Source organism: Phalacrocorax carbo, chromosome 5, assembly GCF_963921805.1.
Source record: "Phalacrocorax carbo chromosome 5, bPhaCar2.1, whole genome shotgun sequence".
Lineage (NCBI taxonomy): Eukaryota > Metazoa > Chordata > Aves > Suliformes > Phalacrocoracidae > Phalacrocorax > Phalacrocorax carbo.
Genome location: NC_087517.1, coordinates 55,408,136 through 55,423,184, shown reverse-complemented (window position 1 = coordinate 55,423,184; position 15,049 = coordinate 55,408,136). Strand labels below are relative to the sequence as shown.

Below are 15,049 nucleotides of genomic sequence, written 5' to 3'. Positions count from 1 at the left end.
GTGGCAAGTATAATAAAGTAATTAATGCATGCTCTTTTATTTCTCATTCTAAAAATACCTATTTATGATCGAATATGCTGTGGATTATTGGAGGAAGACAATTGTTTTATCTGCAGGAGAATTTGATTGCAAGATGCCATTTTTTTCCTTCTCCAGTTACAGAAAGCATATCAGACGTGACTGTTTTTCCTCCCTGTATGCTTTTTCTTAGGCTGATGTACGTCCTCAAACAGATGGCTGCAATGGTCTGAGGTATAATTTGACTTCAGATATCATTGAATCCATATTTCGAACATACCCTGCAGGTAAGAACAGTGCTTTACATAACAAATACATGCATTTAAGATTTGTTTTTTACTACCTTATTGTGGGAAAGCTAGAACATTAGTCTGAGCCTGGAAGTATAAAGGACCATATCTTCAGTCTTCTGCATAATTTTCCCTGCCTCATTTGAGGGGTAGGAAGAATCATGTGTTAAAACATGCTTTTGAAATGAAAAGTTCATTTCATTAAATGAAAACATTTTAACTTGTTGCGTTGACTTTTTTTTTATGAGTAGATATTTGGTTCCCATGATACTCCTACTCAGCATTTCAATTAATTGTTCTTTTTTATGAAATCACCTTTGGGAGGAAAAGAATCTGATTTCCATCATTCCCCTGCACTATACTGAACACTGACAGTGGTTCATTTTGGCCCCAGGTTAGGTCCATTCTGAGAATAACTAGCACTTTGGCAAATCAGACCTCTTGTGTGTCTGCAATTCAGATTAGAGTATTCAGACCACTGTTATATGTGTTTGTTTTCAAAGCATTAGCTAGCATTGCAGGGCATAAAAGAGTACCTGTTTGCTCATGCTTAACTACCACATGCCCTTCCATTTAATCAGCATGAGTGAAGGCAGCATTAAGCAGAAAGCAAGGAAGCAAGCAAGGAAATTTTAACATAAAATACCATATTAAGATTTATGGAACAGTTTGTAATCAGTATGGGTTTTTCCACAGTGAAAATGAAATATGCAGAAAATGTTCCACATAACATGACCGAAAGGGAATTCTGGACACGATTTTTTCAGTCTCATTATTTCCATCGGGACAGGCTCAATACAGGCTCAAAAGACCTCTTTGCAGAATGTGCCAAACTGGATGAAAAAGGTAAGATTTTTTTACTTTGTTTCTGCAGTGCGCTGCTGCAGTCTTGGCTATATCACGGAGCGCAACACTCAAGAGGCGTATCTAGTAAAACTAGCAAAGTAGAAGCCAGAAGTTTGCTTATGTCCATTTACAGGGCATCTTGTTTGTCGAACTGTAAAGTGAAAGTTCCAGATTGTCATTGAAAGTTAGCTATCTCTCTGCTGTTCTTAGCATGTTTGATAGTGACTGCATTTCTTGAAACAAATTAGCCTTTGGGAAGTGGTAACACTAGAAATACTCTTTATTACAATTAATGCAACAGTAAATCTGAGATAAATTCCATAATATGCTATCATGCTAGATTATGCTCTGCCATCAGTTACTATAGAATAATTTTGTTTGCAGAAGGCTTCATTTTGTGGTATGTGCACAATTTATAACAGGTATAGCTTTTGTTACAGATCAGTTTTTAGTAATAGGCAAATACGGATCCTGCTTGAGATTTTCCAGAGGACCTGATATGCCTGTTCTCTGTTAACCTTTTTAATGTGAAATCTTATAATATTATCTGACTTAAGCTTATATTGAACTTTTGAGGTAGGTTTGTGATGATATTGAAATGTGGAGAGTTGAGATCACTTAACACCATTCTTTAATATGTATTCTGGCTAATGAAAACAATCTATTAGGAATCCACAACCCTTCACAAGTAAAAGCTATCACTAGATATAAACTACTGTTCTACCCAAGACAGGACAGCAAAACAGTGCGGAAATTGGAAAAAACACACAATTAAGGCTTCCCAGTTCCCACTAATACAACTAATATAACTACATCTTCAGGTTGGGTTTGTTTGTTTTTTTTAACCAAACTATTCAATGATATGTAGAAGTTGATAAAAACTGTGCTAATTAGTAGGATGATCTTTTACAATAACTTTCCAAGTTTATTGCTTATTTTAAATGGAGCTTTGAAAAGGGTTGAAAGTTTTAGTCACAGTGATACTTGGGCATCTGCAGAACCTTTGTCTTTTCCTTTTAAAGGTTAAATATAATCTAATAATCCCACAATTATTTCTATTTGTTTAGGTACAGTTTTTTATTATTTTTTCTTTTGCTTCATACAGGGTTAAAAACAATGGTGTCTCAAGGAGTAAAAAACCCTCTGATAGATTTGACAGCTTTGGAAGATAAAACATTAGATGAAGTAAGTAGTTAGCAAAAAAAAAAACCACACCACCCTTGCTTAGTTTCATTTAAGGAGAAAGTGGGGTCCTTCTCCTCTTAAAATAACTACAAATGCTAATTCTAAAACACATCACTTACTAGTCTGCTGCAATGATTGGATAGTCAACATTTATACAGTTGTATGTGTGTAAAGAAATGGGGACTGTGCCGGTGGACCTGTACGTCTGCCTTAGTGTGCTGGGTATTAAAGCAGGGCTTCCCTTTTTTAAAGAATTATTTAATATTGGTGGCTTTTTTGTCTAAAGTGGACTCGCTCGTTTCTTCCTACCTTTTAGAAGCTGTAACAATGTACAGAAGAGTAACACAAAACAGGAAAAAGCCTTTGCATTTGTTTTCTCTTCAAACATTGCTATTTGTTTGATTCAGCTTCATTTTAAGGGTGCTTTATACAGTTTTCTTTCTTCGGCTTTAAATACTGTGTTTTGTTAGAAATACGGCTAACTTGAACTATTACCTGCCTCTGCATACAGATTAACACAATTGTTACAAATGGTGTACCATAATGTGAAATAACTTAAAGATTCATTTTTGTGCAGTTGATTTAACTTAAACTTTTGAGTTGCAATTAATAATGATGCTGCATTTCTAAGTTGGGGTTTTTTATAAGAGTTGTACAAATCTACTAGTCTGAAACTGGTCTAGGAGTTTAGGATAGGTACGTTTGAAGTGCTGTGCAAACGGCCGTAGTTTGAAACTGAGCATGGGATAAAGGGAGTTGCCTTCAGCCACCTGGTATTTGGGGAACACTGCCAACATTGAGGCTTGAGGTTTTTTGAATTCTTAGTGGTATCACATCCTCCTGACAGGTCCCTGCTAGTGTCCCAGAAGTTGTTAAAAAGAGGTCAGTGAAAAAACTGCTAGCTTTTACTTGCCTTCAATGGCTGTCTGTTTCGTACAGGGGATCCTTAAATTTTTTTAAGCTAGTTCTGTTTTTACTTATAACAGAACAAAGTCATATAAAATGATCTGTTTAAGAACTTTTCTTCTCTCAGACACCTCTAAACTGCCAAGTGTTAGCAGAATAAGAGAGTCTGTGGAGACTTTTCAAAGTACCTAAAGCGATGGTGGGGAGAGGGTAGGAAAATACTGCTTCAGGTGATGATGATGCAGTATCACTCAGTAAAGTTCAGAGGAGGTGGCATGCAGGCCTCCCAACTCAATGGAAAAGAGAGAATTGTCTTTCTGGTTTTGGGGCAGGAGGTAGCTAATCTTGTTTTCTTTGTAGGGCTATGGTGTTGCTTCTGTGGCCTCTACATCAAATGCCTCAAAAACAGCTAGAGAAAGTAGCAATGCTGCCATTATAAAACGCTTTAATCATCACAGTGCCATGGTCCTTGCAGCTGGCCTCAGGAAACAGTAAGTTTGAATGTGGTATAAAAGCCTTTTTGTAACAAATCTTAAGGAGTTTCCAAAACATAAATACATCTTCAATTACTCATCCGATCTTTTCTTTTAATTTTTATGAATGAAATATTTTGCTCTAGAAATGAAAGTACCTTTAGGTTCCATTTTACTTTATAGAAGTTCTTCAGAGCTGTCTGAGATGACAAATGCTATTTTTAGCTGAGTTGTTATCACACAAAGCAGATAAAAAAAGGAAAGGATGCTTCTGCCTTAGCTCTCTAGCCCTGGTGAAGGCTGCAGAAGTCGTATTCTGTTTGCTGTGTGGAGGTGAGGTCTGGCGCAGGGAGTTCGTATCACCTGCCTTCGAGGAGCAGGTCTGCTGGGGTTTCCTGTAGTGGGGTGCATGGACATAAGTAAATGAGGAAGCAAAAGAGCAGTGTGACATGGGTGGATCAGACAAAAGATTCCCCCAGTGCAGTACCCTGCCATGACAATAAAGGAAAAAGTATCAGCTGGTTACTTATACTTAGAGTAAACTTCACAAATGAAACTTAAGAGAGGCATGAAATGGGTTTGATGTGGAGTCTGCTTTACAGCTGGCTTATAGATGACCACTCTACCCAAACACTACTAACCTTACCTTTGAGAGACCTTAATTAAGTACTTCTGTGTAGCTGTGCTCCCTCATGTTCTTCTGTCTTGCACAAATTGAACAGTGAACCTCAAACAATCTCTTCTGGGTAATGTGTGTATCCATTTCTCAGTTCAGAAAGAGACAAAACAATAGCCCTCATTCTGAAACAGTAGTGCCTCAGGGCTCCCGTAGCTCTGCTAATAACTGGTTGGCATAGGCGTGTGTATGCAAAGCATTTCTAATTTAGAGGTGGTTTTGCTGTGTCCCACTTGCATGTGGGCATTCTACTATTTCTGAAGAGAGTGAGAAGCACCCTTCCCTGCTGTTGAATTTCCCCCTTGACAGAGTTATTTGAGGAGTTGGTTCCTTCTATCTAGATCAACTTCTAGAAATGAAGAAGTAAGGGGAAAAAAGTCGATATACAGTACGTGAACATGCATATAAAATTTTTGAAACAGATATATTTACTTTGTCTCTAGCTTGTATCTTAAGTTTCCTGTGAGGTGAATTCTTAATGCTGTTTCTCTATTTTAAGAGAAGCACAAAATGACCATTACAGTGAGACCAGCAGTACGGATGGAAACTCCAGGGATTCAGATTTCTTTCAACCACCAATGAAAAAGGTATAAAGTTAGCTGGTGCAATTCTACTTAAATGGAACTGGAAGCTCTGTCTCTCAAAAGATTGCTGAAGGTTCCTTACTTGTTTTATGACACATCTAAAGTGATACTTCTTTAGCTTTGCATAGAAGTATATAGAATAAGAACCTGAGGGCCTCTAAGACTTAAACTTTGTACTTCTGTTAGTAAACACAAAGAAATTACACCTTGAGGTATTGTTCTGTTTCTCTCTTCAGTAGCACCCAATAAAAGTAAAGATTTCCAACGTGCTTCTGGTTGGACCCAGAAACACGGTTCTTTCCATTCAGTGCAGTTCTATTTTTGCCCACCACCACACCGCCTGGCTTTCCCCCCCGCCCTCAAAATGCCTGAAAACTGCTAGAGAACATCCATCTGAAAGGGATTTTGGTGTTGAAGCACCAATATTAACCTATCAAGTGTTTTGTTTGTTGAGGAGATGATTACACTGGCACATGGCAGCCTTCATGTTAAGGTCAGAAGCTGACGTGAGGTGGTGACCTGGTGCACTGAAATACGGTTTTAGACTAACCATAGCAGCTCACAAAGTAGAAAACAGTACTGTAATTGCTACAAAACTGAATTGAGTAGTACTCTTGCTAGAGTTGACTAACCTAAATAGAAAATGCCAAGGGGACTTAAAACTTGCGTATATTGTGAGGAAAGGTCGTAGAAGAAATGTGTCGTTAAACGTTGAGGTAGTCAACAGCTTTGACTTTCCTGAAAGCTGCAATTTTTACTGGAGAGTAAATGATATACCACAACTAGAATAGATGTGATGAAAAGAGGAGTGAAAGAGTAGCATGAGAGTAGAAGATTTCAAAAGTAGTTTTCTCATTGTACGAATCTGATACCACAGTGCTGTTACCTCTCACCGCTAATGCTCTAGCTCTGCTGTCACCAAACAGCTTGGATAACTATTATGGTTTTAGTCTTACGCTCTTGTATGCCAGCCATTAAATCATTACTATTTCTGCTAATCAGGAGATAGATGGACACAGGGAGCACAAAGAATGTTCTATGTATAGCAGACCACTTTTTTGAAGTGGTGGGGACTGCAAGTTTTGACCAGAATCTGCAGAAAAATGTGGTAGTGCCCAGACTGCCAAATTCCATGCTTTAAACAACATTGGGCACCCCTCTGTCTGGAGGGTAGACATGAACCATTCCACACATTCATTTTCTTTAAGGTTTTAGTAACCCTTCTGCTCAAACTCAGTGAACTGGAAAAATGCACTAGATGAAGCGAATTGTATGCTCATTAGTAATGTGTATAATTATTTGGCTTGTTTTAGGTGAAACTGCAGGAGTCCATTGAATATGAAGATTTAGCAAAGAATAATAGCATTAAAACTATTGCACTAAACTTAAAGAAGTCTGATAGGTAAGTTAACAAAATATACCTGGCTATTTCAGCGTATTCAATCTAGCAGGTCTCTCATCACAGCCTGCACAGAATCAGCTGACCTAGTCTCTACTGTGCCACACTTAAGCGTGCTCAGGCTAATTTTACAAACCTAATACGAACTCCTGCCTAAACTAACTTCCAAGTGATTCCCATTTAAATTTGTATTTTGATTTCATCTTGCTTTTCAGCAAGTTAAGTCTCTGCAAGCCTACTTGAAGGTCTTTGACATGTGATTTCTGTGAAAGTTTAACAGACCTGTATTCACAGTTCAGCACTTTGTTGGAGCTTACAGTGGAAAAATGTATGTGTTACGTGTGAAATTCCAAGCAAAATACACTCCCAAGCAAAAAAAGTGCTATTGGGATAGTTTGGATTGATCACTGGTCTAGTATTTTTCTAGTAATAGTCCTCCTGTTTTCTAGACTTTGAGAACCATAGATTAACTTCAGAAAATAAGTGATACCACACGAAAGAGAACAGTTCCAAATGTGCATCTAACTTCATTTCGCTTAGTTTCAACAAAGTGGTGTTAATGCCTCTATTCTAATGAAATTCCTAGAACTAGGTGGCGCAGACAGCTTTTCATTAGTAAAATGATGCTTGCAGATTCAACAATAGAAGCTCTTGTCTTATTTTGCTGCCATACCAAACCCAACCTCTTCCCATGTGTCAATAAATGAGATTTAGATAGTAGCATCAACAGTTGCAAAGCATCTAAAATTAGAAACATTTGAACAACTGTTCACTGAGTTAGGCCTCTGTTTTACCAACACTCCTGCTAATACACTTTTCTCTTTCCTTTTCTCACTTCACAGGTATTATCACGGTCCGACTCCAATTCAATCACAGCAATATGCAACCAGTCAGGATATAATTAATTCTTTTCATAGTATTAGGCAAGAAATGGAAGCATATATACCCAAACTAACTCAGGTATGGAAGAATACTCAAAAAGAAAAAAAAATTCCTTTCTCAATGTTAGCATCTTGCTTTCTTTATATTTTTGTGTCTTCGTGTCTATGGAAATTTTAATTTTTCAGGGTAAGCTTTATCATCTCCAGTAGTTTTGTTTTATTCAATTTATTTTACAACTTCAGGCGATACCTTTTGGGCTATTGTGTTTAAAATCTAAACAATAGGAAACTGAGTCATGGCTGATATTCAGAGTTATATTATACTGTTACCATGTTCTTTTGAGGAAATGGTAAAGGTATAAAGCAGTAAAGCCAGACAGTGATAGAACATGAAGCACAGGCCAATATTATTGATCCCACCCCCTGATATTTAGGATGTAATGGCCTTAAGGCGTCATAGTTTATAACTGAATGGGTCTTTCGCTCCTAAATGCACTTAAGTAGGATGTAGATCTTACTGTGGGCTGCACAGAAGCTCTGTCCTGGCAACTGGAGGGCAGCATAGCCATGTAGCCTATCTCCCCAGGCAGTATCTGAACTTCCTCTGCTAGTAAACCTAGATTTGGCCCTAAGTAAAGCAGCCACAACTGTGAATGTGTCACATTTCTGTATAGTAATTTTCTGTCTCATTTCAAAGTAGCTGCGCAGCCAGTTCACATACTAGGTAAAGGTTGTTTGTCCATAATTGATTGTAGAGCTTCACTGAAAATGAGCACTTAAAGGCACTGTGTCTAATTCTGGAGAAGAGTAGACCCTTCATCAGAACTTCCATTGTATCTGCTCAACTCTAACTTTGCCATTGGCATTCAAATACAACTTATCTAAAAAAAGATTTTGTTGGAAAAAGTGAAGTATTTATTCCCTCTCTCCCTTCAGGTTCTTTCAAGTGGTGATGCTACTAGCACTATTGCAGTCCTGTCACCTGGAGGAGCACTTATGCAGGGTGGAACACAGCAAGCCATAAACCGTAAGTATTTTGGATGTATAATACTTTAATTGTATCTTATTGCATTATACAGCAGTACCTGGCTTGCTGTTTCATCTCCCTCTTAAAATATGTTACAGTGATAAAGGAAGTTATGGAAACATGTAGCTGGAGTAATACTCGGTTACAGCAACAAAACAAAAGCAACAACCCAGCCAGACCATGACAGGGGTACTGGCTACACCAGTGCTGCAGCAAGTGAGAGAAAATTATGCAGAGCAAGTGATGAAGGATGCACTTGATACGAAGTTCTCTTGCAGATACTGGGTTTTGCTTGTTCAGCATTTCTTTTCTTCCCTTCCCCCCGCCATTTTAGAAAATAAAGGCATGCTCTGGGAAGACTCTTAAGGAGGCAAGGCCTAGATAATTGTCTGGAACTAAGGTTTTTCCAGCCTGCATTTAAGATCCACAGCTTGGTGTGAAAAAGGACAACTTTCTTGTAGACCGCAAGGGCAAAACAGACAACCCTTCCTTTTCACATCTCCATTCAACCACCCAGTCCCCTGTTGTCACATTCCTGCCAGTTTGAGTTCACAGCAGATGAATCCCTATTCTCACAAGGCAGGGTTTATAACAGTTTTCCAGTTTAACTCGTGTTACTTGTTCTGAAGAACAGTAGAAACTAGTTCAGACAGCTGAAAAAGCAAGTATGAGTTCTTTATGGTACTGAAAGAAAAGGAGTGAGCAAGCAGGGCTGAGGCTGTCTTACCCATCCCATACTGGGTGCTAAACCCCACTTCTTTGAGCCTGACCACCACTTGTTTTGTTTGGTGGTTTGATTTTTTTTTTTTTCTTTAAAAAAGCCTCATCCTATAGTTCACTGTTCACTGTACAGTTCACTGTGCTCCTGCCATCCTCAGTGACTGCTTGTGCTTTTTGTCTTTGGTTTTTATGATTTTTGGTTCATTCCCTGTTCATGAGCCCTGTCGCTCTTTCTTCATCAAGAGTATCTGGGATACAGTTCCTTATTCCTGCCTGGATTTTTCATCTTTCACATGCTGTGACCGTATTCTCATTATCGATGTAAGAGAGAGGGAAAAGCTTGCAGTATCCACCACACCATATTTAGCACTGTGCTGTGAAGAGATCATGGTGCTGGTTCCAGAAGCAGTACTGCCACACTGTCAGAATAATATAAATATACTGCTTCTAATCCTTGATTAATTTTGGTGTCCATTCTTTGCCTGGCATAGATCTCCATATAGAATATACAAGCTTCCAAGTATATAGCCATAAATAGCAGCTGAGCTAATCTAATACTGCTGATAGCCCTACTTCAGGTGTAAGGCACCTCGATGTTCCCTCCCAGTCAACCCTTCTGTGATTCTAGTAGAAATGTATATTGCTGAACTCCTTCATTAGCCTTACATTCTCATTTTTCATATGACAGTTTTGAGTGATGTGACAAAATCTTTTTCCTGTTGCAGAGATGGTGCCAAATGACGTTCAGTCTGAATTAAAACACTTGTACGTGGCAGTAGGGGAACTGCTACGACACTTCTGGTCCTGCTTTCCTGTTAACACACCATTCCTAGAAGAAAAGGTAAGGCAGAGCTTCTTAGTGTGACCCTGGTTATGACGTGGTCAGATTGTGGTTTAGAATGACTGCCATCAACTTGAAGTATAGAACTAATACACATGCTTTAAGTCAGTGCAGCACTTACTCATCCTAGAACTGCAGGTCACAAAACAGTGTAAGACATTACTTTTTTCAGAAATTCTGCTGGTGCTATTGGTTAAAATCATTCTTGTCTCTGCATGCCTGTTAACACCCTTCAGGAGCAGTTGCTGTAGGCTAGTTTCAAACAGAATGGTCAGCTCTATTCCAGCTGCAGATCTCTCACTAGCGGTTTGAAACACACAAACTAAGGCCCCACCCTTCTCCAACTCTTCTGTCCATTGCAAAATCACTCAGTCATAGCTTCAAACCATTCAGTGATTTTTAGAACAAAGTTGCCTTGAAGAAGGGATGTCTGTCTACAGCCAGGTGTATGATTGTAACCATTTTTCTGTTGTTATTCTTTTTTTTGACCTCACATGGATCACAAATATAAAAATTTGCATTCAGATATGTTGGATTTTCTGCTGCAAAACATGGCCTGAAAATCCATGGTACCACCTTTGCTTGAAGCAAAAAATAAAACGTTTTTGTGAATAAATTATCTATAGTATTTACTGACAAAGTAAAAATCATCAGAGGCACAGTGCACTTTCAGTCACATTGCCCTTGCCACAAAAGAGCTCGTGCTCAAGAACGGTTATAGACTCATATTTTAGTAACTTTTCTTCCTCAAACTCTACATACTTTAAGTAGCCCCCAGAATTAGTTACAGGGTGTTTTGTTGGAGAGCAATGTTAAAGGAAATGAAACTTCTGTGCAAGTGATTAAAATATTGGTTTCTGTCTCTCTCACAGGTTGTGAAAATGAGGAGTAACTTGGAAAGATTTCAGGTTACAAAGCTCTGCCCATTCCAAGAAAAGATTCGGAGACAGTATTTAAGCACAAACGTAAGGAGAACATACTCTTTAATTACATGGGTGTATATTAATACTTTTAATCATAATTATCAGAGGGTGGTAGCTTTGTTATACTTCTTATCCTAGGGCATTTTAAGCTTTTTGTTAACTAGGAAATAAGCAGAGAGAGATTGGGTACACAGTTAAGCATGTTTTCTCTCCCTGTATAACTTATATACCAGAAACTGTCAAGAACTATAATTTGAAATTACCCAAGTGAGACGACAAAAATGGGAAATCATGTTTCATTTTTCACTTCCACTATGAAGCAGAACTTCAACTTCAAAATTCACCCACCATGTCACACTTGAAGCGGTCACGGACTAAATACTGGATTAGACAGCACAATCAAGTGTCACTTCCCTGTGACCTGCTCCCTCTACAGCTGCTTTGCAATAGAGCCTGAAGGTCCTTTCTCTCTTTATCTGGCATATCTCTTCAATTTTAGTGAGATTACTCTTAGTGAATAAAAGGAAGAATCCAACTGAGTATCTGATCAGGGGTTGGGGATCTGTTTTCCAGTAGCTGGAACATTTTTTTCTTTCCTCTCTTAATGTTTCAGTTGGTAAGTCATATAGAAGAGATGCTGCAGACGGCCTACAATAAGTTCCATACATGGCAGTCCCGGCGTATGCTGAAGAAGACGTGAAAATGCATGCTGTACAGGTTTGAGAGCAAAATCTGCAATAGGTATAGGAGTACAACCTAGCATATGTTCAGATCTTATAGTTGTTGCAGGAAGACCTGCAAGCTGTGGACTTCTGGAAATGATGCTAACTGAACTTGCACATTTTTGAAAAAGAACTGAGATTAAACTTGAAAACTAGGGGGAAAAAACAAGGAAGAACCAAAAGAGAAGAGCTGAGGCGCAAAAATATTTAAAAGACACTGTTTACCGCAGTTACTCAGGAACTGCTTTTGATTTGCATAAAGAGCTGCTTTCAGAAATAAAATAATCTAAAGAGGTTGTATTAATAAAATCTGTTTTTCCGTCTAACTTTTTCGTTTTTTTAAGAAGTGTATGGCACAGGGTAGAACTCAGAAGTTTTTCTTCACTGGATTCTGACATTTTACTGAATTCTGTTTGTACTTCCTGCAACAGTTTAACAATGGTATTTTAAAATATAGCTGAGACTGTTGTTGCTTCAAACATCTGGGAGGGTGTAGCTGTCAGAAGACAAGCTTCTGCCATATGTTTCCCCACCAATTGGAAGCAAGAGGCATTGCACTGAAAGCTGTTTATGGTCTGGGGTCCCTAAAGGCATATGGGGGCAAACTTTTGCCTGAAGTCTTGGATTTTTATGCAGAATTTTCAGCCATCAGTTTTGCATGTTTTCCTTTGAGTGCAAGTGTGTGCTACTGCAGTCTTTTTTTTAAGGTGGCATTTGTTCTGAGGAGAGAATGCATTTTTAAAAATGGAGTTAAATAAAGTTTCTTACGAAAGAAGTCATTTATTTTCAATTGTTAGACATTTTTTATTTCTTCTTCTATATCTGTTTTCCTTCACTCTTCCCTTTTGACTGTTACACTATTTTTGGCGAATTGATAATCACTATAGAGAGAAAAACGTGTTATTTACACAATGTCCATAGATATTGGGAATCTGTGCCATACTTTGTTCCAAATAGAATCAGTTCACAGTTTCAGAGCAACTTGTCTTGTATTAAATGTGACTTAAATGCAAAGTAAACCTGTTTCCTATAATATATGCAGTTTAATGACATCCTTGTATTTTTTTGTCACCTTGACTGTACTAAAGCCCAGTATGGGCTACTGAACTTTTTTACTTCTGACTAAATGTGACTGTTAAGAGTAGAAGATGCATTTACTACAAAGACAAACCAGAGTGACAATACATATTCAAAGCAAGCACAGCAGTGTTCAGTATGGCAGAAGAAATTCCCATTAGCCTGCATGATGGCTTAATACTAGATTTTGCCACCATTGATGTGATGCTAAAACATGATAGTATGATGTTGGGTGGAGAATTCTTGCAAATTCCTACAGAAGAAAATATGTATTTGTATAGCCGAGTCTGTGCTTGTTCTGTGCTGCTGCTCCATTTATGCAAGAGGATTTGGTTTTTTTTTCTTTAACTGATGCGTGGAAGCCAGCAGCTTCTTTTTATCCAGTGTTTTTGGATTTTTGTATTATGCTAATATTTTGGTAAAAGCTGAGTTTCAGTTAAATGTCACTGTCTGCACCAAAATTCTGTTTGGAAATGTATGTATATTATTAAGCCTAGTTTCCCTGTCTGCTTTTGCAGATAGATGCATGATACTTGCTCTGTAATGTTTGTGCAGTTCTGCTACAAGAAACGACTGGGCTCCACAAGAGAGATGCCTGTTATTTTTGACAGGGTGAAAACGTCACTAGGAATAAACAGATGTACATACAGCATTTGGGGGATGAGGTGCACATCCTGTCAAAAGTTACCTCTTGTGATAAATAAACTGTTTCTGTAATATTTAGGCTTAGGGTATGGCTTTATTAAGCCTAATCCTCGTGTGCAGGCAGCTCCTGGAAAGGGTAGTTTTGTTCTCCCCCACTCCGAAGCATTTGGTCTAGCAATTCTATGGCCAAATTTCAACTGTTTAGTGAAAGCTGTAACACCTTTCATCATATCAGAGGGCTAGGTTCAAGAAAATATGTCTGGTTTATATTCTAACTGTGCCTGAAGCTATGAACAGCGTGTTTGAGTATTAGACTGCACTGAGACTTCATTTAAAATAATCAGATAGGAGAGTTTTGAACATGGAACTAATTCACCTTTGATTTGAATCAGTATTCAGTGCTCCTGGAAACACTAGGCAAAATGGTTAGCACGGTGGACAAGTTTCAGTGCGTCACAAGAGGATTTTACAGTTCAAAGGATTGCTGTTTATAATCGTTATGGGGGATGGTGTTGCAATAGCTTTAAGTTGTTATAGCGATATCAGGCTATCAAAATGTACCTTAATTAACAGAACTTGGGGCGGGGAGAGGACTATGATACTAAATTCAACAGTTTTGCCTAGACACTGTACAGGCAAGGCTGCTATGCACTTCATATGGCTTTTTCAGGTATTGTGGCAATAAGGCACAGGCCTCTCCTAAAGTAAGGGAGGTAAACTAAATATGCTCTCTTCTACATTGTGTTCCCCTTTTCTGTAGCATGGTCCAAAACCCAGATCCATTCCTTAAGTTTTGAAACTGAATCATCATGCATTATATTACTATTGGAATCTTTATACTGACTTGTATTTTTAATGAGAATTCATACAACTTGTATCATTGGCATTGATCTAAGATTTGTAGAATAAACCCTACTGAATTCTAAAGTAAAGTCTTCTCTGATGCTTAGGCTGTGTTTTCTGATGTTCAATAAAATCCCAAACAGGATCCATTCAGGTCGAAATTGAGAGAGCTGTGTATTGCACTAGCTTAGCTGCCCCTTCGTGCTGGTAGAAGAGGTCAGGAGCAAAAAGGCTACAGTACACTTAACTGTCAAATTATTTCATTTTTAGGGGATGAGAATTTTTTCTGCTGCACAGATAAACTGCACCATTACTAGTGCTACTGTCCCTCTGCTCCTGATTGTACAAAAATCAATTTAAATCTCCAGGGATTAGTACTCTGCTTGTTCCATATATTGATCCATCAGCTGTTTGATGAGGAAAGCTGTGCGGGCTGCTTTGTCAGCCATTCAAATTCAAGCTTTGCTAGCAATGGAGAAAGGGTAACTTAAAATTAACAACTCTGGCTCAGGTTATTTGTAGCCTGTGACTTTCAGCAGATGAAAATACTTAGATGCACCACAAAAAAGGCTGGGCTCTTTCTCTCTCAACAAGAGCTCTGCCCCAGTCAAGAACAGGAAGCAACATCTTTCCACTGCAGCCATTCCTACAAATAGTTTCTTGCATGCTCAGAGTCACTCTGGACAACAATCTTCAGCTTCCCAATGTGACAAAGCACTGTCCAAGGCCTTGTGCTTTCATAGATGGGTGACTTTCCCCACCACCCCTTCGTTTAAGATGCTTTTTTACAGCTACAACTATTTCCCCTTACTTATACTGCAACTACATCCTTGCAACTTCTATCGTGAGGTGTTGTTATTAGCTAGAAAGCTTACCTTATCCTTTGCCAAAATGCCTATCCAACAGCTGCTTTATCGAGAAAGTCACTTGTGAAAGCAGGTTATGTGACAACAGGAAAGCTTAAGATCCAGTTTTCCATTATCCATCCCCTTT

At 38.4% G+C, this 15,049-nt stretch overlaps 1 protein-coding gene across 1 annotated transcript in view; it reads left to right on the top strand.

Annotated features, from left to right (window-relative positions):
- The window catches only part of GTF2H1 (general transcription factor IIH subunit 1), a 23,247-nt gene extending 9,694 nt beyond the window's left edge, over positions 1-13,553 (top strand). The window contains exons 5-15 of the mRNA XM_064452582.1: positions 212-305; positions 1,005-1,154; positions 2,260-2,339; positions 3,606-3,736; positions 4,894-4,981; positions 6,292-6,380; positions 7,220-7,337; positions 8,195-8,285; positions 9,731-9,846; positions 10,719-10,811; positions 11,383-13,553. Coding sequence (XP_064308652.1) covers positions 212-305; positions 1,005-1,154; positions 2,260-2,339; positions 3,606-3,736; positions 4,894-4,981; positions 6,292-6,380; positions 7,220-7,337; positions 8,195-8,285; positions 9,731-9,846; positions 10,719-10,811; positions 11,383-11,469 — 1,137 coding nt within the window. The 3' untranslated portion in view covers positions 11,470-13,553. The remainder of the gene's footprint in view (positions 1-211; positions 306-1,004; positions 1,155-2,259; positions 2,340-3,605; positions 3,737-4,893; positions 4,982-6,291; positions 6,381-7,219; positions 7,338-8,194; positions 8,286-9,730; positions 9,847-10,718; positions 10,812-11,382) is intronic.
- The last annotated feature ends 1,496 nt before the right edge of the window (positions 13,554-15,049 follow it).